Raw genomic sequence first — 26005 nt, 5'->3', positions numbered from 1 at the left:
CTGAGCGAGGGGGATCACAACGTCAAGGGTAACGTTTTATGATAAGTTCCTGTCTTAAAATTAAAACAACAACACTATAGGAAGTGTCTGTGTATGAGGGGTTATGTGCGTGTTTGCCTGCCTGCATCTCTACGCCTCATCTCTGTGCTGGTTCTATCAGGGACCATCAGAAATCGTCATCCCTTGAAAACGCAGTTGCAGGAGGTGGCTAGCCATCGTAAGGGACCTGCACATGCTGTAAGAGCAATCAGTGCTTTACTGCCAAGCTAACTGGCCCCCGATAATACAATACACACACGTACACACTTTTTAGTTTTTTGTTTTGTTTTATTGTTTGTTTACTTGTTTTGCTTTTTTCCAAGACAGAGTTTCTCTGTGTAGCACTGGCTGTTCTGGAACTCACTATGTAGACCAAACTGGCCTTGAACTCACAGGGATCCCCCGCCTCTGCCTCCCTGGAGCTGGGATTAAAGGTGTGACCCACCACTGCTAGGCTGGAGAATATTTTAAAAATACATTTTATGTACACTATGGTTTTGTGTATAATTCATATTTCATGAAAACAAGACTTCAAACTATAAATTGTAAGAGCAGGGGCTGAAGAGAAAACTCAGCGATTCAGAGCTGTTCTTTCAGAAGATTAGGGCTCAATTCCCAGCACCCACATGGCAGCTCCCAACCATCTGTAACTCCAGTTCTAGAGGACCTGATGCGACGCCCTCTTCTGGCCTCCAAAGGCACCCGGCACACAAGCAGTGCACATACATACATGAAAGCAAACATCCATATTAAAAAAATAAGTCTTCAGGCGGCGGTGGCCGACATCTCTAATCCCAGTGGAAGGGAGGCAGAAACAAGTGGATCTCTGTGAGTTTGAGGCCAGCCTGGGGCTACACATTGAGAAAACCCTGTCTCAAAAAAAAAAAAAAAAAATTTAAGACATGATCAAAATAGATACTGTACATGATAAAATACAAAAGTTTTATTGAGGTTGGAGAAACTAGAAGTACAACACTGGACGTTAGTGTGAGGCACACACATCTATAGTCTCTGTAGTAGAGGCAGGAGACGGAGGCTGACCTAGATAGTGAAACTCACAATGTTTACAGTGGTGGGAGGAGGCTCCGCAGTAAAGACCTTACCTGGCGTGTGCAAAGCCCCGCTTTAATCCTCAGAGCCACAACAACAGTAATGAAGCTCACATAGGGCAGGGTCAGTCTGCTGAAAGACAACCACATCACAGCCAGGACTGCCCCTGGCTTTGCTTCATACAAAGGGGTAGCTAGAGGTTGGATGAACACCAGCAGTATTATCAACTGTATTCAATTCAATCCTCAAGAAAAACAGTATGCCCCACAAATCTGCTCTGCCAATGCACTGCACAAACCAGTGATTCTGAATCGCAACTTTGACAAAGGTTTCCTCCCAGCATCCCCTTGACCTACCCAATAGGCACAACAAACCAAAAAAAAAAAAAATCTACTAACATGAGGAAAGAAGTAGGGGTCACAAAGAGACACATTGTCTTGCTCTGTCCACCCGTGCATTCAAACAAACATTTGTCCCAGGCCATTCCGTGCCCAGCCCTGTGCAAAAAACTGGACAAAGGGGCTAAAAATGAACATGAGTGGAAGCCTGTGTTCAAGGAGGAGGCACATAGGACTAGACCATTCAAGGTTCAGTGACTAGTTAGGACAGAAAACCGAATTTTAATGACATGCCTTTCCTTCTCCCAAGTCCTCCCTCGCTGCTGCTTGGTGATATACGGTATGGGGAGCTGGGTTCACCTGAACCTCACATCACAACTTAAAACCTCAGAGTCAGGCATGATGTAATCCACCTGTAATCTCAACTGGGCTTGAAGACTGAGGCACTCACTCAAGAGAGAACTAAGACAACCCTGCCTCAAAAAACAAAAACAAACAAGCAAACAACACCATCTCAGATCTACTTCTGTAAGCAATTTCAAAAGAATGAGCAGTTTGCTCAGAGGATGTGACTGAAGTACTTTCTTTGTCCCCCTTAACCTAGAGGCACACCTACCTCCCTGCCCACCTCAGAGGTCCCCCTGGGACCAACTGCTCCACACATCCACTGTGTGCTCTTCACGTCCATCTCACACAGGAACTCCAGCTGTCTGCTCCTGTGCCCAGACAGGAGTGTGGGCCAAGGGATGAGAACCAAGAATGAGGCACTTCCTCATCCTTGACCTCAGTGTGATCCTGACTGAGAAGGCATCCTATACCTATTTGTTGAAATTACACTGATCAACAATATTCAGATCTCTCACCACATGTGTGTTTGTCGTCAGTTTGTTTGTTGTTGTTTAGAGGCAAGCAGCCCAGGACAGGTATTACTCAACAGCCTCTCCTGTTTCCCCTCACAAGATCTGCAGTTAGCACACACAACCAGAGCTGACTTTTCTAAGTTCTCCCATGTACTTGCAATGACAGGCTTGAGTTAAAAGCCAGGCTGGTCTATACAGAGTTCTGGTTCTGGGCCAGCCAAGGCTACATAGTAAAACACTGCCTCAAAAAGAGTGTGTGTGTGTGTGTGTGTGTGTGTGTGTGTGTGTGTGTGTGTGTATCATTCAATGTTCCCCAGACAGATTCACAACTTACATATAGGACTCAGGCCCAAAGCAGCAGACTAGAATAACAAGCAAATCTTCACATATACTCTCTACCTTGGGGAAAAGGAGAGAAACAGTAAACACTGAATACATACCTACTGAGTAAACAAAGAAATTAGCCCACGTTTAATTATCTTTTTAATTTTACGTGTTTAAGTATTTTTGCCTGCATGCATATTTGTGCACCATGTGTCTGCAATGCTTGCAGAGGCCAGAAGGGGGCATTAGATCGGCTGGAACCGGAATTACACATGCTTGTGAAGCACTATGTGGGTCTCAGGAACTAAACCTCCTTCCTCTGGAGCCAGTGCTCTTAACCACTGAGCCATCTCTCCATCCCCACCCCTATTTAATTTTTGTGGGGGTGTTTTGGTTTTTTGTTTGTTTGTTTTGTTTTGTTTGAGACAGGGTTTCTCTGTGTAGCCTTGGCTATCCTGGACTCATTTTGTAGACCAGGTTGGTCTTGAACTCTAAAGATCCACCTACCTCTGTATCCCTGAGTGCTGAGATTATAAGCGGACACCTTCCCATTTTAACTTTTTTTTAAAGGATAAAAGTAGTGATTAGAATAGGAAAATAATAAAATGTAAAAGGACCTTCCCTCCAAACTGACAAGCCCAGAACCCATGTAAAAGTGAAAGAGAGCCACTGCACAGATAATGTCCTCTAACTTGCATGTTTGTGTGCGCAACACACACACAAATAACAATAAAATTTAAAAAATAAAATAGGTTGGGCAGGTGGCTCAGTTGGTAAAGAACCTTCCTACAAACACAAGGACCTGAGTTCAGGGCCCCTGCACCCATGTAAAACCTGGGCTCCCACGGTACTTAGGGATTGATCGAGACAGATGGATCTCTAGAGCACACTGGCCTGACCGTCTAGCCAATCAATGAGCTCCAGGTTCAGAGACACCACCTCAAAACATCACTCAAAATGAAGAGTCACAAAGACACCTGACCTTGACCCCTGCTCTCCTGAGGCACTTTCACATGTGCATCTGCACCCCCCCCCCAAGAATCACACAGTCAGCATACACACATACACACACAAATCAGCAGCTAAGCGATTATCTTGCTTAGGCCATTACTATTCTGGACTGTCTGCTCTACCAGCTAAATCACCAACATAACTACTATATAGATTTTGGAACCTGGAAATTACTTACGTTAGTAATAGATACAGATGACCCTGACTTGGGGTCAACATGGGCACAGACACCACAGAATGGAAAGTGGATGATTCTCATTAGGCTTCAGTAAAACATTCTGAAGTGGATGTTTCTGGTTTCTTTGAAGACTTAGTTTTGTCAGGTGCTATTCTGCTGGAGGCTGGCTTGTGAGAGGGTATGTGATGTTTTGCTCTGAGCTCTCTTGTGCAAGGGATGTGACTCTGGCCAGCTGAGAACATCCATGGGTGGACTCTGAGGAGAGGGGATATACAGAGGCCACACACGGTGAGGCTTCTTTTTGGATCGACATCTCTGCACTGATTTTTGTGCTTTGACACCTGACTTCGCAGAGAAATGTTCCAGAGAGCTTCTCAGGGCAATCCAACTGCGTCTTGTGGCTTTCGCTGACTTGTCCTGCTGATGCATTTTGCTGCTTGGTGTTGGCCTTTGGACTAGACTGCTGGTATCCTGACGACTGAATTTGGTAATCCCCTAAAGACCCATGACCCTAATCAGCAGGAAATAGATAAAAGAAGTCTACAGCCCTTTTCCCTACTAGTCTCCTACCTAAGGTCAGGGGATTAGAAGGGAAGTAAAGGTGTTTGAACCCTAAATAAGGTAGGTTTGGTAAAAAATCTAAACCTACACATTTGGTAAAACTTTCGATATGTGGGCCGTTGACACGCTCAACAGGTCACAAGCTAGTGACCCGAGTTTCATCCCTGGCTCCCAGAAGGTAGCAGGAGAGAACCAACTCTAGCAAGTGGCCCCTGCCTCCACACAGTCACCATAGCCCTCCCCAACACATAAATAACAAAAACAAGAATAAATTAAAATCTGACACCTTAGAAAACAGCAAACACACCAACACAGCCTGTAATTGTAGGGCGGCTGGTTGAACGATTCTGACCTATTTCCTGTCTTCATGCCACTTTAAGGAAGTAGTTCCAAGCATGAGGCCAATCAGCATCCAGGGATGAAAGGAAATATAGCAGCCGGTCATGGTGGTGCATGCCTATAATCCCAGCACTCAGGGAGGCAGAGGCAGGCAGACTGATGTGAGTTCAAGGCCAGCCTTGTCTACAAGGCAGGGGGAGTATGGCTCCGCCTAAACAATGTCCATGTCCACAGTGCAGGTTACTCAGAAGAGGAAAGCATGGAAACTGGAGAAACTCCACCTCAGGAAGAGATGTCCGGGCCAACTGCAGACTTTACCCAAGAGACAGTCACAAGTCTGTTGGCTAGCTTTGTGTCAACTTGCCACAGGCTAGTCATGTGAAAGGAGGGAATCCCAGTTGAGGAAAACACCTTCCTAAGACCGGGATGCAGGCAAGCCGGTAGAGCATTTTTGTAATTAGTGACTGATGGGGGAGGGCCCAGCCCTTTGTGAGCAGGTTCATCCTGGGCTGTGGTCCTGAGTTCTATAAACAAGCAGGCTGAGCAGGCTGGAAGAAGAAAGCCAGTCAGCGGCAGCCTCCGTGGCCTCTGCCTCCAGGTCCCAGGGCTGTGAGTTCCTGACCTGACTTGCAGCCATGATGAATCACTACCTGCAAGTGTAAACTGAAATGAACCCTTTCCTACCCAAGGTCATGGGTTTCATCACAGCAATGGTGACCCTAACTAGGACAACCAGGGACAGGAGGTGCCACCAAGGGACCAGAAGCAAGGCTGCTGGCTGGGACATCAGGTACTCACACCAGTGCAAAGGCAGGTGGCCTTTGCAGGAGGTGACAACAGCCACAGATCAGGAGGGCATGCCCCACACACTACACTCTTTCCTCTTCCAATGGGAGTCTTTACTTCCAACATCCCATCCCTACCACAGCATATGGGGGAGGGACGGAGAACTGGTGTTTTCATTCATCCAGGGCTGCTGGACTCGACAGTTAATGTGGGGCTTTCCTCCTCAGGAGGGGGCAGTTTTGGATCTGGGAAGAAGGGTCTAGCTGGGAAGGGACAATGTCTTCCCTTTCTAAGATGAAAACTCTGGCTGGGCATGAAGCTGCCCAGTAAGAACTACCCCCTCAGCGTTCCCAACAAGCAGCCATGGCTGTGCCTTAGGCTCTGCCAGTGAGAGGTAAACCAAAAGATGTGTGCAGATCTAGGCTGCGCAGGGAGAGTCTGACCTCCCTTTTCCTCTCCTCTCTCTGACTAAATGTAGATGCTCATAGCCAAGAGATGAAGCCATATGTTAGGGAAACGAGTACAAGACAGTGGCGGGCCCTAAGAGCAGACAGTGTTTCCACACCAGCCTTCGCCTCCCACCTGATTTCTATTACAGAGAAATCAACAGCCACCTGGCTTAAGCATCGATCTGCCCTAACTAACAACCCCATAACAAGCTGAGTCCTCCAGCACCCTCAACTCCTCTCTCAACCCCACAGCCATGCCATCGCTGAAGCCTACCTGTTCTCCAAACCACTGGCTTGACTCTTTCTCACTTTGTCCAACACGAACCCTGGCTACCCCACATCGTCTCTCCCTGGCCCTTCTGCCAACAGCCTCCTAACCTTTCTTTCTAAATTCCCTATTTCCCTGGTGATCTATTCTCTTCATAGAAGACAGAATGGATTCTCCAATAACATAAATCAAATGTGTTTTTATTGTCCAGTTAACATAGCTTAGAGTCACCTAAAAAGTTTCAATGAAGGGGATTTCTAGAACAGATTGGCCTATGGTAATGCCTGTAAAAATCTGTGCTGATTGAACACTGATGTGTGAGGGATCAGCCTACAATGAGCAGCAGCATCCCCTAGGCAGGTGGGCCTGGGTTCCGGAAGAAGGTTAGTGAGCAAGCCAGAGAACAAGCCAAAAAAATGCTGTTTCTCCATGGCTTCTTCAGTTCCTGCCCTGACTTCTCTCAGTGATAAAAGGCGGCACGGAAGTTGTCAGGTGAAAAAAGCCTTTCCTCTCTCCTCTCCTCCCCAAGTTCCTCGGTCATGGTGGTTTATCACGTCAATGGAAACTCCGACCAAGACACAATGCAACATGGGCAACATTCCTATTTGTTCACTGGCATTCCTGTTATCCAAAAAAGCACAGTATTTCACAAACACGAGCTGTTAGCTAGACATTGTGGCACAGCACTGGGAAGGCTGAAATAGGAGCAAATTTCAAGCTATCCAGGGCTACACAGTAAGACCCTGTCTAAAAAAAAAAAAAGGAACAAAAGTATGTGCTGTCATAGACTCTAAGCTGCACCAGTATTTTTTTGTACCAGCAAGAGGAAAAAATAAAACTGCCCATGAAACCATTACCAAACACTACCAATGGATGAGGACCAGCGGGGCATTGTGGTTTAAGCTTTAACCCACGTGCTCAAGTGGCTGAGTCTGGGAACTGAGGCAGGCCGAGCTCTGTGAGTTCAAGCCAACCTGATCTACACAGTGAGCTCCAGACCAGCTAAGACTACATAATCAGACTGTGTCTCAAAGAGAAAGAAACAAACAAAAAAGCAAAAGCAATCCTAGCTGTATGCTCTCAGTTACACGAAATGCGTTCTGCCTCTCTAAACTTCGCCGGTACACCTGCCTGCTGCTTGCAGTACAGAGCTGCTGACTGGGCTCTGCTGACCGGGCTCCCAGAGCAGCAGCTCACTCTTCCTCCCTCTCTCACCTGCGTTTCTAAACCCGTTTGCAGGTGCAGACCCCATGTGAGGCCGGAGAATAGTGTCCACTTCTACTGCCTCAGTTTCTGAGACACAGTCTCTCGCTGAACATGGTGCTCCTCCATTCAGTTGACTTACTGGCTATCAGGTCTGGAGACCTCTTGTCCCAACTGCTCACAGCTGGGAGCCCGCCCTTGCGCCACGCCAGCTTTCTATGTGGGTACTGGGAATTCTGAACCCCCATGGCATCACTGCATCATGCCTGTGCAGCAGGCACATTAGCACGTCTGTTTACTAAAGGCACTTACAAAGGCAACTGAGTCAACAGGTGAGTGCTCAAAGAGACATCAGCAGGTACAACCAGATCTGCACATGGACAGGAAATGGCCATGTCACACACCAACTGTTCAACAGTAATTACAGAAGCCACAGTGAGGAGCACCCAACTCCAGATCCGACCATGTGGAAAGGACAGGGGAGGCAGCTCAGCCACCAGAAGCACAGGGAGAACCCGAAGACCCCAGCTCTCCCTGCTCTGTCCCTGGGTAGCAAGCCCCAAGTTCCCTCCACTGGGTCAAGGATGCAACCGGGCACAGTGGTGCCTGTCTGTGATCCCAACACTTGGGGAGGCAGAGGCAGGCAGATCTCTGTGAGTTCAAGGCCAGCCTGGTGTATGAGTCCAGGACAGTCAAGGCTACACAAAGAAACCCTATCTTAAAAAAAAAAAAAAAAAAAAGAAGAAGAAGAAGAAGAAAAGAAAAAGAAAAAAGAAAGGAAAGGAAAGGGGGAAAAAAAAAAAGAAAGGTGAAGGACCTAAGGTCAGATTCCCCATTACACCCAAATGTATTGGCTATTCTTGGTTGTCAACTTGACTACTTCTGGAATTAACTAAAACCCAAATGGTAGGCAGACCAGTGAGGTTTTTTTTCTCTTTGTTGTTGTTGGTTTTGGTTGTTATGTTTTTCTAGCCAGGCCATTTTTAATTAAAAATGGTAGTTCCAGATTCAGTGGTGTGGTGGTTTGAATAAGAATGTCCCTCTCAGCAAGGACGATGGCGGGGCACACAGCTTTAATTTCAGCAAAGGCAGGTAGATCTCTGATTTGGAGGCCATCCTGCTCTATGTGGGAGGGGGCTGGAAATAACCCCCACCACGTCCTCAGTTATCAAGGGGTGGCACTATTTGAGAAGGATTATGATGCATGGGTCTGCTGAAAAAAGTGTGTTACTGGGGGTGGGCTCCAAAGTTTCAAAAAGCTTACACCAGGCCCAGCATCTTATTTCTCTCTGCCGTGGGACATAGCTCTCAACTACCTCTCCACCCTGCCTCCTCGCTCCCTGCCATGATGATAACAATCTAAACCTCTGAAGCTTCACATCCCCAGGTAAATGCTTTTCTCTGTAAGTACAGCTGTGGTCATGGTGTCTGCACAGCAACAAAACAGTGACTAAGACAAATGAGAAGCCCTACCTCAAAAAATAAGGTGCCAAGCAAGCAAAAAGGCTCCTGACACCTACCTATGGTCTTCATAACTGTGCAGGCACGCATGCACAAGACACCTTCTTTTAAGGAGGCTGAGGCAGAATGATCTGAGCTCAGGGATTTGAAGCAAGCCTGGGTTATATAGCAAGGCCTCTCGCCCCTCAAACCTGACGGCTGTGATAATAAACTGACTTTAATCCCAACACTCAGAAGCAGAGGCGGGTGGATCTCTGTGAGTTTAAGGCCAGCCTATGGTGTACAGACCGATCAAGCCTGCCAGAGCTGCACATTGAGACCCCATCTAAAAATAGTATTTATTTTTTTTAATTTCCCCAATGTTTTGGGGCCAGAGAGATGGCTCAGTGGTTAAAAGCACCTACAGAGGACCCGGGTTCAGCTCCTAACCCTGATGATGGCCCACAATCGCCTATTCACGTCTACACTCAGGCACACACATAAATAAAACGAAAACAAAAAGCCACCCCACAACTGCCCCCGGGGTCTCCATGCCCTCAGGCTGCTTTCCTTTCCTTTATAGGGCATATCACCAAAAAACACGGTGAGCCTATGTGTTACCTGCCTCTCTGAGGAAAACTACGCTCCCCAGAAGCAGGTCTGTGGTACTGCACATGTAGCAAGGAGAAGCCTTCCTGCCTTCACCCAACACAGCACCCAGGGCTGAGTCCTGCACTCTCGACCATAGCAGCTAAGAATATGCAGGAACTGGGAATGGAGTTCAGGGGCTCGTGCCTGCTAGGCAAGCACCAAGTACATTTTCAACAATCCTAAACACCTCATCTTGCCTTTTCTAAAATCTGTTCCGAGTCCAATCCCAAAATCAACCCTGCCCCAAACTGGAGACCAAGGACATGTCTCCTACCCTCTGGCTTCACAGCTGATGTTAGAACTGGATTAAGTTAATCAAGTTTAGCAGGGAGTGATGGTGTAAACCTTTAATGCCAGTGCTCAGGGAGGGAGAGGCAGGTGGATCGCTGTGAGTTCAAAGCTTGGTCCACAAAGCAAGTCCAAGATAGCCAAGGCTATACAGAGAAACCTTCTCTCAAAAAAAACCAGAAAAAAAAAAAAAGTTAGTCAAGATTGAGGTAGGGGGCCCTAGCACTTGGGAGACAGGCAAGAGGAATTTGAAAGTCTGAGGCCAGCTTGAATACAAAGAGTCCCAGGGCAGCCGGACAGCCAGGGCTACCATAGTGAGAGCTCATTTCAAACAAGCCTCAGTTTTTATTCCCAGTGTGCCTGCTCACCACCTTCTTGTGGTCTATGCCTCAATTCCATGGAACCCTGTAAAAGCTGCCTCCCACTATCTCCCCATGGCTTGGTGCTATTTTCTGAGCCCTCCCCCTCATCCCCACATCTCACACCCAGGACCCTTCCAGGACAACACAGCAGAACTTTTTTCTGAAGTTTTAATTAAGACCTAATTTCCTGAGGCATTCCTTCTTATGCTTGAGTGTCTCATGTATACCTCCACAAATGCACTTGGCACAATAACTATACTGTCTGTTAAAATAATCCTGATGTTTTAGTCTCTGTTTGAGTGTTTTGCCTGCGTGAGTGTATGTGTACCACATGTGTGCCTGGTGCCTGGAGAAGTCAGAAGAGGGCACCAGATCCCATGGGACTGTAAATACATCGAGAACTCAATCTGGGTCGAACTCAATCTGGGTCCTATACAAGAATAAGTGCTTTTAACTAAGCCATCTCTCTAGCCCCTATATTATACATTTTAGATTCCTATCTATATCCCCAAACCAACCCCTAAACTTATGAAGTGAACGCACACAAAACATTACTTTATAGAAAACTGGGCACCTCAGAGGTCAATGTTAGCAGGATATTTACATACATGCTGTGATCAATCTATGGTCAGTTGTTAAACACTGAAATGTAAGAAACGGGGCTCCGCAATCAGGAGTCCTGAGTTTGAAGTCTAACCATGTGACTTCTAAACCACGTCACTTTTGCCAAATGTTTCCTCACCTATAAAATACACAAAACAGTTCTTACTTCATCACCAAATGAGACAATGGCTGCACCCCGCTGACAAAATACAGAAATACAGAATCTGTAATCCCAGCACTTGGGAAGCTGAGACAGGAGAACCACAAGTCTAAGGCCAGCCTGGAATATATATAGCCACACTCTGTCTCAAAAAAAGAAAAAAAGAAAGAAAAGAAAAGAAAAAGGGAAACCCCACAAGAGTGAAAGGCACTATATTAAAAATAAAGCCAGGCATGCACACCTTTAGTCCCAGCACTCAGGGACTAAAGGATCATTTTTGATTTCACGGCCAGCCTGGTCTACAAAGAGGGTCCAGGACAGCCAAGACTACACAGAGAAAGCCTGTCTCATATTCAAGGTCATATATGCTGCATTTGGGAAGAATACTTAACATTCTTCTAAAGCCTTGCCCATACCCCAAATCCCAGCAAGCCATCTCTCAGAAGTAGGTCGTATAAAGACTTAGAAGAAAAAGAGAAAAGGAAGGGAAAAGGTAGAAATCATTTCAAAGCAGTTTCATCACCACTGCTGAAAGGCTGTTTACACGCCTGCCCTACTTACAGCATTGCCTTGATGCAAGAAAACACGTGAGTCGCCAGCTATAGCATGAATATAATGTAAACTTTGATGCTGTGGAATGTAAGTTCTTCAAGAGGCAGAACTTAGTCACAACTCTGCCTTGTGAAGCAAAGAACTCACTGTACAGCCTACGTAAATAACACACAGCAGTGCAGTTAAACAATTTTTCAACTACGACAGAAAGAAGTGAAAGAACTCAAGGTGACCTCTGAGAGAAAACCTAGTCTGGTTAATCCAGTTTTTATTCTTCCAGCTTGTATTCACAAATATTTTTGGTTTTGTTAAAATGGCAAACTCTGATTTCATCCAATTTCCTAACTTGCAGTGAAGAGACACTTACGTGACTGTTTTAATTCTGAAATGTATCCTTGAACTGTCAATAAGACACATGGTATTTTTTTTTAACCAAATCAACATCACCTACAATATCAGTGATACAAGTTTCTACTAACAAGAGTAACAACACAAAGACAAAGAGACCTTTGGAAACATCTAATGCACACCTAACCCTGATTAAAGAAACTAGATTAAAGTTAGGCAAGTTGGTACACGACTTAATTCCCAGCACTCATGGCAGAGGCAGGTAGATCTCTTGCGAGTTGGAGGCCAGCCAAGGCTACACAGTGAAACGCAAAAACAAAAACCAAACCAAAAAAAAAAAAAGCTAGAAAAAAAAAGAGATTTTTGTTCTAGCTTCTAATGAGAATAAAATGACCAGTAATTGTACTGTCATTGAGATCAAGCCAACTAATTTGTTGACAAAACCTTTATACTAATCCTGTGTTAGTGAATTTAATTTTTCATATATGTTTTAGTGCTCTGCTGACCTTGAAAAAAATTTCTCTCTTTCTTCCACAAAGGTTGCATGTGTTCCTTTTATGGTCACTAGAAGCATTACACCATGTCAAGAACTGAGCAAAATGAAAAAATACCTTCCAGATTACACAGTATCTTTGACCAGTCTACACACTTTATTGGTTTGGGGGAAAAAAAAAAATTTAGGAAAGACTCAAATTTGCAAAGGCCTCTAAACCAAGAACCATTTACAAGTCATAAGAAAAAAGTAATTTTCGGAAAGAAAGGATTACTGAAAACAGAGTGTGTCTCTTTAGAATAAAGGTACTTCTAAAAACTACATAAAACCAAGTGTTTCTAAAGCGAGGCTCAGGGCTTTTTCTGATTTAGCATTACACTCCTTCTGTAGTTGAGGAAAACTAAGTTAGTTGACACAAAATGAACAATTCTGACTTAACAACTAAAGTATCACAAGCCACAAAACTGTTTCTTTTCCCACCTGACCCTTCACCCACCCATGTGCATGCTCCATCCCTGGAGAATTTCAGTGATTAAACACGAGGAGACCGTAGCCAAAAGTGGAGCATGGGCCTCTTCCAACCAACCTGATGACGGATGCCTACTTTCGTAATACTGCAGGGGAAGCTGATGTGAAGCAGTGAAAGAAATTAAGTCAGCAGGGGTCTTGAAAAGAATGCTTTCAATTGGTAAAAAGACAGGGAAAAGTCAACTGAGTCACAGGAAATTCCTTGTTCCCTAACTGCCACCGCTTTTCTGACAACCCCACGCTGCAAAACCAAAGTTTAAGAGGGAGGGGTCCTAACAAAAGTAAAATAAAATAGGATACCATCAGTCATTAGTAGCTTGTTAAATTACTAAATTTTAAACTACTAAGGACAGACACTTTGTTAATTATCAAGGAATCTGTCTGTAACTACCCCTCAAACACAAAGGTACCTTTAGTCAATTTATACAATGAAATAGCCACATGTATCTGGGATTTCAAATACTTCCTTTTAAAACAACCATTAAACATAATGATTCTTTAAAACTGCTGAAGACACAGGCACACACAATATACCAGGATCTAAATCTTGCCCCTCTTTCTTGAATACCCTTTTAAAAAGACTGAACACCTTCAAGATGTTCTCCTCGGCTTCAGACCCTAAAAGAAAAGCAAGTGGAGTCCGAATGAAGAAAGAAGGCAAGAAATTAAGGAGAATAAAACGAGAGAGCCTCTCCAGGGTCTTGCATTCTCTACCCCAGGAGAATTTTAGTGATTGAGTAAAGATACTGAGAAGACCGCAGCCCAAAGTGGAGCAAGGGCTTCTTAAAATACAACCAACCTGATGATGAATGACTACTTTCATAATATTTCATTATTTTTGAAAATACCATCTCCGCTGCCTCCCCAATCCCAAAACCCCGACACCACTAGCGCAAAATCGTCGCCGTCCAAAGCGCCAAAGAGTTGCCAAGTAATCCTTTCAAGGTGCCCCCCCCCACGCCCCAGCCCCCTCACCTCATCAGCGCTCAGCTCCTCCATCTCCTTCCTCTTAATGGTGAAAGGCGTCAGAGAGATCCTTCGGTTCTTGAGACCAGGGAGGGAGCAAAGGAGAGTGGAAGGTATCTACCGGGCTACCTGGTCCCCCAAGGGGGGAGGTTTCAGAATTGCATAGTCAGAGGTTAAAAACTAAGAACACGAGGCACTGAATCGCCTTGGCTTCGGTCGCTCGGATCGCCCCAGCCTCCTCCAGATGCAAGCGTCCCGAGCTGCCTCCTCTGGCCGCAGCCGCTGCTACCGGGTCCTCTCCGGGCGCCACTGACTCCCCTCAGCTTCCCAGGTTACCCAGGGCGGGCGGCGCGGTCTCCAGCTCGGCTCGTGCCCGCTGCGCGCCGTGTCTTCGCGGCGGTGACGCGGCAGCTGCGTTTTTCTCCCGCAGACCCCGCTCCGGGTCCCACCCCTGGCCCTGGCGGGAACAGCTCGGCTGCACACTGGATGCCCCGAGGCGCGGCGACCCTACGGCAGCCCAGGGAGAGCCCAGCGCCGCACCGGGAAGCCCCTCCCCTCTAAAAGCAGGCCGGCTCGCCCCGCCTCCACGCAGGAACCCTAGCAGGGGGGAGGGGAGGGATGGGACTGGCGAAGCTCTCGCTGTAAGCGTAAATCCTCCTACCCCTCCAACCCTACCCTTACCCCCTCGCCCCACCAAGTATTATTCATCAAAACAACAGGGCGGCCATCTTTGAAAGGGATCACGTGACCCTCGCTGGGAAGGCGGGGCTTCTGGCTCCCGGAGGCAGCAGCCAATAAGCAGCGGGCGTCGCGCCGCCGATTTCCTCTTCGCCTGCATCCTGTCCCCGCCCCCTGCCCCACCCCCTCTCCCCTAAGCGGCGCCAGGCGGGGGGAGGGGCGAGAGGGGCTGCTAAGCTAAGAGGAGGAGGCGGGGCGGCCCGTCACCATGGAGACCGCGCGGAGGCGAGGGGCGCGGTGGGCGGGGCCCAGGTGGGGTAGCTGAGGGTGAGATGCGCCCATCCGCAGATCTGCCTGCCAAGGGCGCTCTTCCACGCCTAGGGTTTCTGCAGCGCTGCTGTGTTCCCGGGTGGCTCCTGCTATCTAGTGACGTGGAGGTCCTCCGGGATGCTGCAAGCCGGGGACCGAGACGAGGAGAAGACAGGAATCGGAGAAAACGTTTGCTTTCTGCGGGGAGCACTTAGCACCTTGCTACAGATGCCTTGTTCCACTCTTCCCCTCCCCCAGGAAAGCCCATGAAAGGAAACTACCAGGAACTTACATTAATTTTATTTTACCTTGTTCTTTTGGAGAGGCTCTCCTCTTTAAGTGTGTTCGAGAGTATTGATAGAATCCGAAAGTGTCGGTGAATTGGAGACTCGAATTACTGAGAAACGTGTTGAACAACGGCTTAAGTAAGCCTTTTGTGAAGCCAGCTTAGCCAGACAAAAGCTGACTTTCCAATATAAAAATCTTAATTGAGCAGAGTAATAGTGCTATGAAAGTCCAGAATCTGCCACAGAGTGTATACTGAATGGCTTATAAAAGCCATAGTCATCTGTCCTTAATTGTTCTTGGGACAGAATTTTGCCATCTATCTCAGACATCCCCAAATTTGAAATCCTCCTGCCTGATGCTGGAGTGTCACCACCATCACAGACTATCGAACTATAACATTCACGTATGTCTGTATGCGTGTCTGTATGCGTGTCTGTTTGTATTTGAAAGAGGGTCTCGCTGGCCTGAAGCTGGTTTATGGAATCCAACTGGCCTTGAACTCAGAGATCTGCCTACCTCTCTGCCTTCAAAGTGCTAGGGGTAGAGTACGCTGCTACTTGTAGCTGAACTATAATCTTAACTGTTCCACTCTAGTTTAAAAGAGTTACATTTAGTCTTAGCCAAAAGGCCGAGAAGTGACAAAAATAGTTTCAATTTGTTTGCTACATGCTAAAAATAGGAACATGACGACTAGATATGCAAAGAATTTGTGAGTAAAATTAAACTGCTGCAGGCTTTTCAGGATGGCATTCTACTTTCCAGGAAAGGAATTCTGTGTAAGCCATTTTGGACCCCTAGTTACACTGATGTTAATTACATTGTCTTCTTAAAAACATCATAATTGCCAGGTAACCTCAGATTAAATCACACATTTAAAGAATACAATGGCTTTAGGATAGAGTTACTTAACATCATTGCTCTCTAATTTCAGAACATTTTAATCACCAAAGAAAGGAACCCTCCGACATACTACATGTCCGTCCTCAGCCTACTGTTACCTCCTCTAGCTAATGTGCCCTCTGGATTTACCTATTCTGCATGTTTCACATCAAGTGAATCAAATATTCTGTAACTTCTCCTGTAGCCTTGGACTGACACCTTGACACTTTGTGGCTCCTTTGTCTGGAAGACTCTTCTCCTGGACTTTGCAGGGCTTAACCCTTCTTTGTTTTTTAGGTTTTAGATTAAATGTAGCATTCATTCACTTATCAAATGTGTTAGGATTTTGGAACAAAACCTGCTTCTGGGTTGCCAAGCAACTTATGATGTCATCATAGGTCACTGGTCAGGAGGCCACACCTGGAAGGCATGATTACCTTGCCCCTTAATTAAACAACCCAACACATAGTCTCCCTCTCTTGGTTCTCTCTCTCTCTCTCGGTCCTTTCTCTCCTGGCCTCTCTTGGTCTCTCCTCTCTTGGCCTTTTCCCCTTTCCCTATGGGGTCCCCCCTTCCCCTTCTCTCTCTTTCCTTCTCTCTTTCTTTCCCCCATCATGTCCTGCTCTCCCTTCTCTCTCTTCTCTCCATATCCACCTAATAAAACTCTTTTATATATAAGATCTGTCTGTCGTATGCCTAATCATCTTTATTTAATTAATTTTGTCCCATAACCTTACAAAATGTATGGATGGATGGATGGATGGATGGATGGATGGATGGATGTGTATGTTCCTGTATATCTATGTGATATCCATGTGTGCCTGTGTGCATGTGGGTGGAGGCCAGCGGAGAATCTTGGCTGTCATCTCAGGAACACCATCCACTTTCTTTGAAACAGGGTCCCTCATTGGCCAGGAGCTCGCCAAGTAGGTAGACTGCTGGCCAGTGAGCCCTGGGAACCCTCCTTTCTCCACCTCCCCAGTTGTGGGCTTACCAGCCTCCATGCCTGGCATTTTTATATGGGATTTGGTGATTGAACTCAGGCCTTGCACAGTCAGATATCAGCTTGTAGAAATTGGTTCTTTGCTTCCACTTTGTGGTTTGGGGTTGCCCTCAGGTTAACAGGTTTGCTGGCCTTTACTCGCCAAGCTGTCTACCAGATGAACTCATCTTTTTCCTTTGCACAGGGTTGGAGATATAAATCAGCGGTAGAATGCTTTCCTATGCATGCATGAGCTCCCTAATTCACTTCCCTGGCACAGAAAATAGTAATATAACAACAGTATTTCTTTTCTTTTAATCCTTTTGTTTGGTTGGTTGGGTGGGGCTTTTTGTTATTGTTTTGGTTTTGTTTTGTTTTTCGACAAGAGTTTCTCTGTGTAGCTTTGACTGTCCTGGACTTGCTTTGTAAACTAGGCTGGTCCTGAACTCACAGCAATCTTCCTGTCTCTGCCTCCCTGAGCGATGGGATTAAAAGTGTGCACCACCACCCCTGGCTTCAAGCATTTCTTGACATGTGGCCATGTCTAGCTTGTATTCCGGTTCTCTGTTTTTCCCCCTTGTCACAGGCAAGGTGATGACTGCCTTAACTGACCAGCTCTCCCGTGTCTTGTATAGGACTTTGCCCATAATTCTGTATGAGTGCTTCCCAAATACAAGAATGGATCAGGGCTTGAGTCAGCAGCACTGGCTAATTTCCTAGAAACCACACATACCTATCATTAGGCATAACCTCATAGGCCTGTGGAGATCAAGCTGTAGCCAATCAAGAGGAATTCAAGTAGTTAACACTCCGAGGCTTAACCTCTATCAGGGCATTATCTATGGTGACGACCAGAAAGGATGTCGTGCTGTCCAAAGCCTTCCTCATTCTTCGGCAGGTGTGCTGCCTTGTCTTTCTACAAGATTAAAAATCTGGAAAGAGGAGCTGAAGAGATGTCTCCCTTTGGAACATTCGTTACCCTCAGAGGGGACCTGGGTTCAGTTCCCAATGCCCATAAGTGTGGCTCACAACTGTCTGTGGCTCTAGTTCTAGGGAATCTGTCTGGTTCCTCCACCTGACCTCCACAGGCAACCAACATGCATGTAATGCACATACATACTGACAGACACCGCATTAACATACAAAATGCGATATGGTTCTCACTGTGGGGCCAGGTAGCTATCTCAGTGGACAAAAGCACTAGCCTTGCAAGCCAAGCAAGCTAAGCCCTATCCTCAGAATCCTCAGAGCCCATGTAAAAAGCTGTGGTGGCACTCATCTGCCACCCCAGAGCCCCTGCCATGAGGTGGGATGCAGGAAAATGGGCCAAAGGCTCAAGGGCCAGGCAGCCTGGATTATGCAGTGTAGTAGCAAGAGAAACAAGAAAGACCCCACCTCCTCAACAAGGTCAAAGGTGAGAACTGACTCCTGAAAGTTGTCCTCTGAGCTATACACACACAGCAAATAAATCTTATTTTTCCTTCCATCCTGTCTCTCTGTGCTCTCTCTCTTCATCTTCCTAACCCCTCTCATTTTTTTTTTTTTTTTTAGATAGGGTCTCATGTAGCCCAAGCTGGCCTCAAAACAAGTCTGAGAGCAGCCTTGAACTCCTGACCTGCCTGCTTCAGTGTCTCGGATGCTGACATTTCAGGCACGCAGCATTATGCCTGGCCCTCTTTGCTCTCTTTTGTCACAAACCTTCTTAGGAGACTGCCTGTACTCAATAGGTTAAGGCCTTAACTCCACTCCTCATCTCTCTTCCAAGTCTGTTCTATGGTTGGTCCGTTCACCGCCACCAAGGGACAGAGCTTTGTCTGTTAGCTAATTTCAGCAAAAACAGGCCAACCAGAACCTCCATTCCTTACTGACAAGTGGACCTGTGTGACAGAGTGCCAGGGCATCAGCGTCAGAGAGGAAGACAAGTGACATCTGGTCTCTCTCTGTTCCTAGTTGCAGAGTCAATACAGGCAGCTGAGGCACAGACGCACAAACAGAGTAAAACAAGAAAGTCGATTACTTCTGCTTTAGGAGGCGTAGCTTATGACAGACAGACAGGCAAATACTCCACAGGAAATCTCCCCAGCAATGTTCCTTACAGCCATATTTTCCAGCTTTTCAAAACGCAGTAATTTTTTTTGTTTGTTTGTTTTTCAAGACAGGATTTCTCTGTGTGGCCCTGGCTGTCCTGGAACTCTCCCTCTAAACCACAGATCCACCTGCCTCTGCCTCTGCATGTTGCCAACACCACCCAGCTGGGAATCAATTTTTATAATCCCTTGAAAATGGGAACATTTTGACTCTGCTTTCCTTTTTTTAACCAAATGGGCTAATTCTATCTCTTGTTCCCAAAAGTGTTACGTTCAGATTATACTTAAGATTTAACATTAAAGCGTTCTGTCTGTGGGGTCAATCCCACCTCACTTATGTGGCTAGAAAATAAGGAGAGGCTAAAACACACTCGAGGGCAACCCAGTGTTCCCTCTGCCACACACAGAGTGCAGGGCTTTCCACATTGGCTGACAGTACCCAGTGCCCATTGCCTTGAGGGGCGCCATTCCGATCTCTGTCCTCTCCATACTAATGTAAGGATGGCACAGTGATGAGAGAAATCTCTACCTCATTTCTTAAACTTAAAACTTTTTACATTTAGTGTGTGTGTGTGTGTGTGTGTGTGTAGGCACTCGCATACCACAGCACGTGCCTCGGTACCTGGAGATCAGGACTACTTTTGCAGTCGCTCTCCTTCCATACTGTGGGTTCTGAGGATCAAACTCAGGAGGTGAGAGCTGATGGCAAGCACATATACCCACCGAGCCACTGGCCCCTCTTCTCTGACTTTGTTAGTAATGACTCCTAGATTTTTGCTCTGGTTTTGCAATGCTGGGAGTCTAAGCCAAGGCCTTCCGTGTGCTTGGCAAACACTTGCTTTAACCACAGAGTCTTAGCCCCAGCTCAGGGGATTTTGATGATGGATATTTATTTAGTCAGGGTCCCACATTGCCCAGATGTTCTCACTCTCCCTATTTAGCACAGGATGGCCTTGAACTCCTAATCCTCCTGCCTCCACCTGGAAACCTGTGGGACCTCAGATGTGTACCATCAGTGAGGATGTCTTTACTTTTTAACACGGCTGCATTCTAGCCTCAGCTGGTCTGGAACGCACTAACAGCTAAGCATGCCCTTGAATTCCTGATCCTCCTCCCCCCAAGTGCCAGCTCTTACTCTGATTAATGGTAATACTCTGAATCAGCGTATGCAGCAACCGACGTGGCTTTGCCGTCACGACAGTGTGTTAGGAGTTTGTCAACTCCATCAATGTCAATGTCATAATGTAAATTAAACGCAGATTTAAATCTTTTGTTTCACTCTCTTTTATTAGTTAGATTACAAAACGGTTTTAAGAACTTATGCATTGTGCCTATTCATAATAAATTATTGCTTTTGTTGTGACCTAAAAAATTTCCTTTTCAGTGTCAGAAGAATATATATTGAGTTCATCATTCTTTTACGGCCCTTCTTTCTAAATTCTAGGGATTTAACAATGATTCATGGTGAACCCCTACAAATAAATGCAGAACTGGATTCAACCTAAGCAATTATGATAAAATAGCTTCACAGGGCTGGGGGTGTGGCTGAGTCAGCAGAGGCCTTGCTTTGCACACAATCCCCAGGCCGCACAAAGGTGGCTTGGCAGTGCAGGTCTGTAATTCCAGTACTCCAGAGGTGGAGAAAGAGGATCAGAAATTCAAGGTCATCTTTGACTACAGCAAATTCAATGGCAGCCTGTGCTATGCCTCAGAAACAAACAAAAATAAATAAATAAAAAACAGGAGCTGGCGAGTTAAGAGCATATAGAGGACCAACATCCCATTCCTAGCACCCATGTCTGGTGGCTCATAACTGCCTGTGACTATAGTTTCAGGGACTCTGACACCTTCTTCTGACCTCCACAGACACTCACGTGTGGCTCTCACAAGCACTTACACATGTGCGCATGTGAGTTCACGTGTACACACACAGAAATGAAAATGAAGATTTTATTATATGTACAATATACATATATGTATATGTATTTATTAGTGCTTTTGCCTGCATGTACGTGTGTACACGATGTTCAGACCTGAGGGGGCCAGAAGAGCACATCAGATCTGGAACTGGAATTACAGATGGTTGTGAGCCACCATATGGGTACTGAAAATTGAACCCAGGTCTCTGGAAGAGCAGTGTTCTTAATTCCTGAGCCATCCCGAGTTCCTGAAAATATCTAAATTTTTTTTTTTTTAATAAGCTGGGTGTAGTGGTGCATATTTTAAATCTGGTCCATAGGGCAAGTTTCAGGACGGCCAGGGCTACATGGAGAAAGCTCTCAAAACAAAGAACAAAAAAACTAAGTTATCACTCTGTTTTTATCTGAAAGGTTCCTTTTCCTTTTCCCCTTCCCTGTTTCAAACTGAAGTATGGCTGGACATTGGTCTAGTTTACATGGGGTCTTGGGTTTGACTTTGAATGTGTGTTGACTATACACACACACACACACACACACAAAGAGGAAATAACTCTTAATGTAGGAAATAGGAACCATGAGGCCCAGTGGATGGCTCAGTAGGTAAAGGCACTTGCCATGTAAGCTTGGCAACATGAGTTCAATCCCCAGAACCCACATGAAAGTGGAAGAGATCTGACCTACACATACTCACACACATACACATCTTACACACACCTCAGATTCACACATGCACACCTTATACACACACACATCTTACACACACCTCACACACACACACCAATGATGATGATGAATAAGAATTTTAAAGAGAAATCACGGAACTTATAAACTGCTTTTGGGGATGTAAGTGGCGTGAGCACTGTGGGAAACAGGCTAGCAAGCCCTCGACAAGTTAGACACGGGGTTACTATGTTACCCAGATTTAATTCCCTGGCAGAGATCCCAAATAACTGAAATCAGATCCGCAAGCAGAACTTAATACATGAATGCTCACTGCAGCACGGTTCGCAGTGGTTGAAATGTGGAAGTCATTATGTGACCATCAGCAGATGGTGGACCAGCCATCTGTGGCTTAGCTGTGAAATGGAATGTCACTCAGACATGAAGGGGAGTCAAGCTCTGAGGCATGCTACAGTGCAGACAAATGTGAAGATGCTATCCGCATGGAAGAAAGCACATATTTATTCTATGATATCATTTACATGAGAAGCCAGTAAGCAAATCCACAGAGCCAGACAGCAGCCTGCGGTTGGCGGTTGGCAGGAGCTCCGTGGAACCCTACTGGATATGAGGTTCCCACTTGTGGGAATGTATCCTTCTTAAAGCCTGGTGTGGTAGCTGGTGCCTGTAGGCCCATGCCAGCACTCCAGAGACATGTGCAGAAAGATCTTGAGGGTTTTGGGGGTTTGGGTTTGATTGTTTATTTATTTGTTTGTTTTCCTTTTGTTTTTGTTTGTTTGCTCTGAGACAGGGTTTCTCTGTGTAGCCTTGGCTGTCCTGGACTCACTTCGTAGATCAGGCTGAACTCAAACTCACAATGATCCGCCTGCCTCTGCCTCCCTGAGTGCTGGGATTACAGGCGTGCACCACCACTACTGGTTTGTTTTTCAAAATTTATTTTTATTTTTTATTTTTCAAGACAGAGTTTCTCTGTGTAATCCTGGCTGCCCTGGAATTCTCTGTAGATCAGGCTGGCTTTGAACTCAGATATCTGCCTAGCTCTGCTTCTGGAGTGCTGGAATTAAAGGCATGCACCATCACACTTGGAAAATTTTTAATTTGATGGCATATTTATGGATCTGAGCTTGGTTATATGGCAAAACATATATAAAATTAATATATATTAATATATATAAACATATATAAAAAATAAATAGGGCAGACATGGTAGTGGGTGACTTTAAGCTCAGCACTCAGCAGATAAGAGACAAGTAGACCTCTATGAATTTGAGGTCAGCCTGGTCTACATAACAATTTCCAGGCCAGCTAGAGCTACACAGTGAAACTTTGTCTCAAAAACAAACAAAGAAAAAACAAAACAAAAAAAGCAAAACACCTGCATGTGGTGGCGCACACCTTCCAGCTCTCTGGAGGCAGAGGCAGGTGGACTTCTGAGTGAGGCCAGCCTGGTCTACAGGACAGCAAGGGGTACACAGAGAAACCCTGTTTTGAAGAAGTTCTTGGCATCAAACACAGGACCTCACACATGCCAGGCAAATGTCCTACCACAAAGCTGCTTCTCCAACCCTTAAATGGCCAATTTTATGCTATGTAATTTTACCATCCTTTTTCCTTAAGTTCACTCACAGCGATGGGTACTGTCAAAAGCCAGAGAGTGACAGTTGTTGGCCAAGATGGGAAGAAAGCCTCACCGTTTGTGAGAATGTCAGCATGAAGCATTTTGGCTGTTCTTCTACAGAATTACCACATGACCCAGGAATTCCACTTCTCAGCCAAAAGCACTGGAGTAGGGATTCAAAAGAGGCTCCCTCCCCACCCTTTCTTTTCCGGAGACAGTGTTTCTCTGTGTAGCCCTGGCTGTCCTGGACTCCCTTTGTAGACTAGGCTGGCCTCAAACTCATAGAGATCCTCCTGCCTCTCCACCCGAGTGCTGGGATTAAAGTTGTGCATCACTATGTCCAATTTCAAGCGAGATTTTTTTTTTTTACACAGTTTTGTTTGTTTTGAGCCATTTGTGTTCCATCAGGGTGGCCTGAAACCCATTATGTAGCCCAGGCTGGCCTTGAACTGTGGCATCTTCCTGCTTCAGCCAACCGAGGACTGGACTGCAGGTGTGACCTGTGCTCATAGCAGCACCCTTTACACAATGAGTCAGAGAGCAATGGAAGAAAGGACAAGCAAAATGTGGTCTAGCAACACAAGAGCCGTGTCTCAGCAGCTAAGAGCACCTGCTAGGTCATGCCAGGACCCAGGTCAGGCAGCTTATGACAGGAGCTCCAGAGGGATACCATGATTCTAGCCTCCAGCAACAACTGTACTGATGCAAGTACCTTCCCCAAGGACACATAAATTAAAATAACAAAAGAGCATGTAGGGCTGGAGAGATGACTCAGAGGTTAAGAGCAATGGGTGCTCTTCCAGAGGTCCTGAGTTCAATTCCCAGCAACCACATGGTGACTTACAACCATCTATAAAGAGATCTGGTGCCCTCTTCTGTCGAGCAGGTGTATATGCAGGCAGAACACTGTATACATAATAAATAAATAAATCTTTATTAAAAAAGTGAAAAGAGCATGTTCTGCTCTCGAAGAAGACCAGAGTTTAGTTTTAAACACTCTTGTTAGATGGTTCACAACCACCTGTAACTCTAGCTCCAGATGGGTCTCTTCTTGGAAACCTGCACACGTGGCACACATGTACACTGACACACACACATATACTCATGAATAAAAACAAAATGTTTACATAATCCAGCCTTAAAAAGAAAGGGAATTTTGACTCACTCTCCAGAATGGATGGACATTAGAGATTAATAGTATGTGAAATAAGCCAGTCATTGGAGCTGGGGGGGAGAGGCAGCAAGTGAAAGAATGAGATCCCAAGCACCCACATAAAAGCTAGGTATGGTGGCCTGTGCCTGTGGCCTATGTGTGCCTGTAATCCTAGCACTGAGTGTTCAGGAGAGTGTGGAGACAGGCAGCTCCCTCTCCCTGGAGCTCAGTGGCCAGTCTAGATCACCAGCAAGTTCCAGGTTCAGTGAGGTCCTGTTTCAAAAAACAAAAGAGGAGAGCAACTGAGGAAGACACCCAACTTTGGCCTTTGACCTCCACATGCAACTACAGGAACATATACACAAACACACACACACACAGTATGCCACACGTAGAAATACAAATATTGCAATTTCTCCTTTATCCAAAGTCCCTAGAGTGGTGACACTCTTAAAGACAGATAGCAAATGGTGGTTCCAGGGCCTGGGAGTAAGTGTTTAATAGGGACAGGGCACCATGAGAGACGAGGAAAGGGTTCTTCAGGCAGTGGTGGTGGCACCACAGTGGCACCAAATATCCTTTGATCTGGTTTGGCTTATGTGCATGCTTGAGACAAGACTTTGAAGTCTGCATCGACCTTGAATCCTGAACTTCCTGCTTCCTAGTGCTGGAGACACCTCTGTCTCCAAACCTGACAGTATGAATGTTCCTTTATTTATTTATGTTGAGGCAGGGTCTCACTAGGTAGCTCTGGCCGTGCTAGAACTCACTGTGTAGACCAGGCTGGCCTCAAACTCACAGAGAAGCACTTACCTCTGTCTCCTGAGCGCTGGGATGAAAGGTGCTCACCCTAAATTCAGCAGTGGGCGTCCTTAATGCTGCCTCCTTTGTACTGTTTACCTTAACCAACGCGGCTTTTACCTGCTTCTTGTTGCCTGCAAGGCTTGCCTGAACCCAGGGCCTCTGCGCGCAGCCAAGTGAGCTGCCGTGGAGACAGCACATTCCCACTGTGTTTTTCTCTCTCCAAGTCTTTACTCCACCCTATGTATGGGTTTTGTTTTTGTTTGTGCACTTATTTGTCATTTGTGTGGACGCGCTGACACAGGTGTGGAGATCAGAGATAACCTTCAATGTTCTCCCCTACCCTGTAGATTCCAGAGATCACAGTCAGGCTTAGCGGCAGGTGCCTTTGTGTGCTGAGCCATCTCCTTAATCCTGACATATGTATTTTTACAATTAAAAAACCAAAAACAAACAAACAAACAAAACAGCCGGGCATGGTGGCCCTCATCTTTTTTAATACCACCGCTAGGGAGGCAGAGGCAGGTACATCTCTACCTAAGTGAGTTCCAGGACAGCCAGAGTCACACACGGAGACCTTGTCTCTAAACTGACCCCCCCAAAAGTGTGTATGTGTGTGTGTGTGTGCGCGCGCGCGAGCGCCCTCGTACACAGGGTGCTGTGTGGTGGTGAGGGTGTGGTGTAACCTAAAGCTAATTTTTTATTGTTTTTGTTTGCTTGCTTTTATTTATCTTTTCTTAAGGACAAGGTCTTTTCTATGTGTCCCTACTGGGCTGGAATAAATAAATAACAATTAACTAAAACCAAGGACCA

At 46.0% G+C, this 26005-nt stretch overlaps 1 protein-coding gene across 2 annotated transcripts in view; it reads right to left on the bottom strand.

Annotated features, from left to right (window-relative positions):
- Ube4b (ubiquitination factor E4B) overlaps positions 1-14543 on the bottom strand; it is a 99204-nt gene extending 84661 nt beyond the window's left edge. The window contains exon 1 of one of the 2 annotated variants that reach the window (XM_060379056.1): positions 13807-14543. In XM_060379056.1, the coding sequence (XP_060235039.1) occupies positions 13807-13830 (24 nt within the window). In that variant the 5' untranslated portion in view covers positions 13831-14543. The remainder of the gene's footprint in view (positions 1-13806) is intronic. The other variant, XM_021636209.2, reaches the window with a different exon arrangement.
- Positions 14544-26005: the final 11462 nt, after the last annotated feature.

The sequence above is a fragment of the Meriones unguiculatus genome, chromosome 3 (assembly GCF_030254825.1).
Source record: "Meriones unguiculatus strain TT.TT164.6M chromosome 3, Bangor_MerUng_6.1, whole genome shotgun sequence".
Lineage (NCBI taxonomy): Eukaryota > Metazoa > Chordata > Mammalia > Rodentia > Muridae > Meriones > Meriones unguiculatus.
This window is presented reverse-complemented; position numbering and strand designations above follow the sequence as displayed.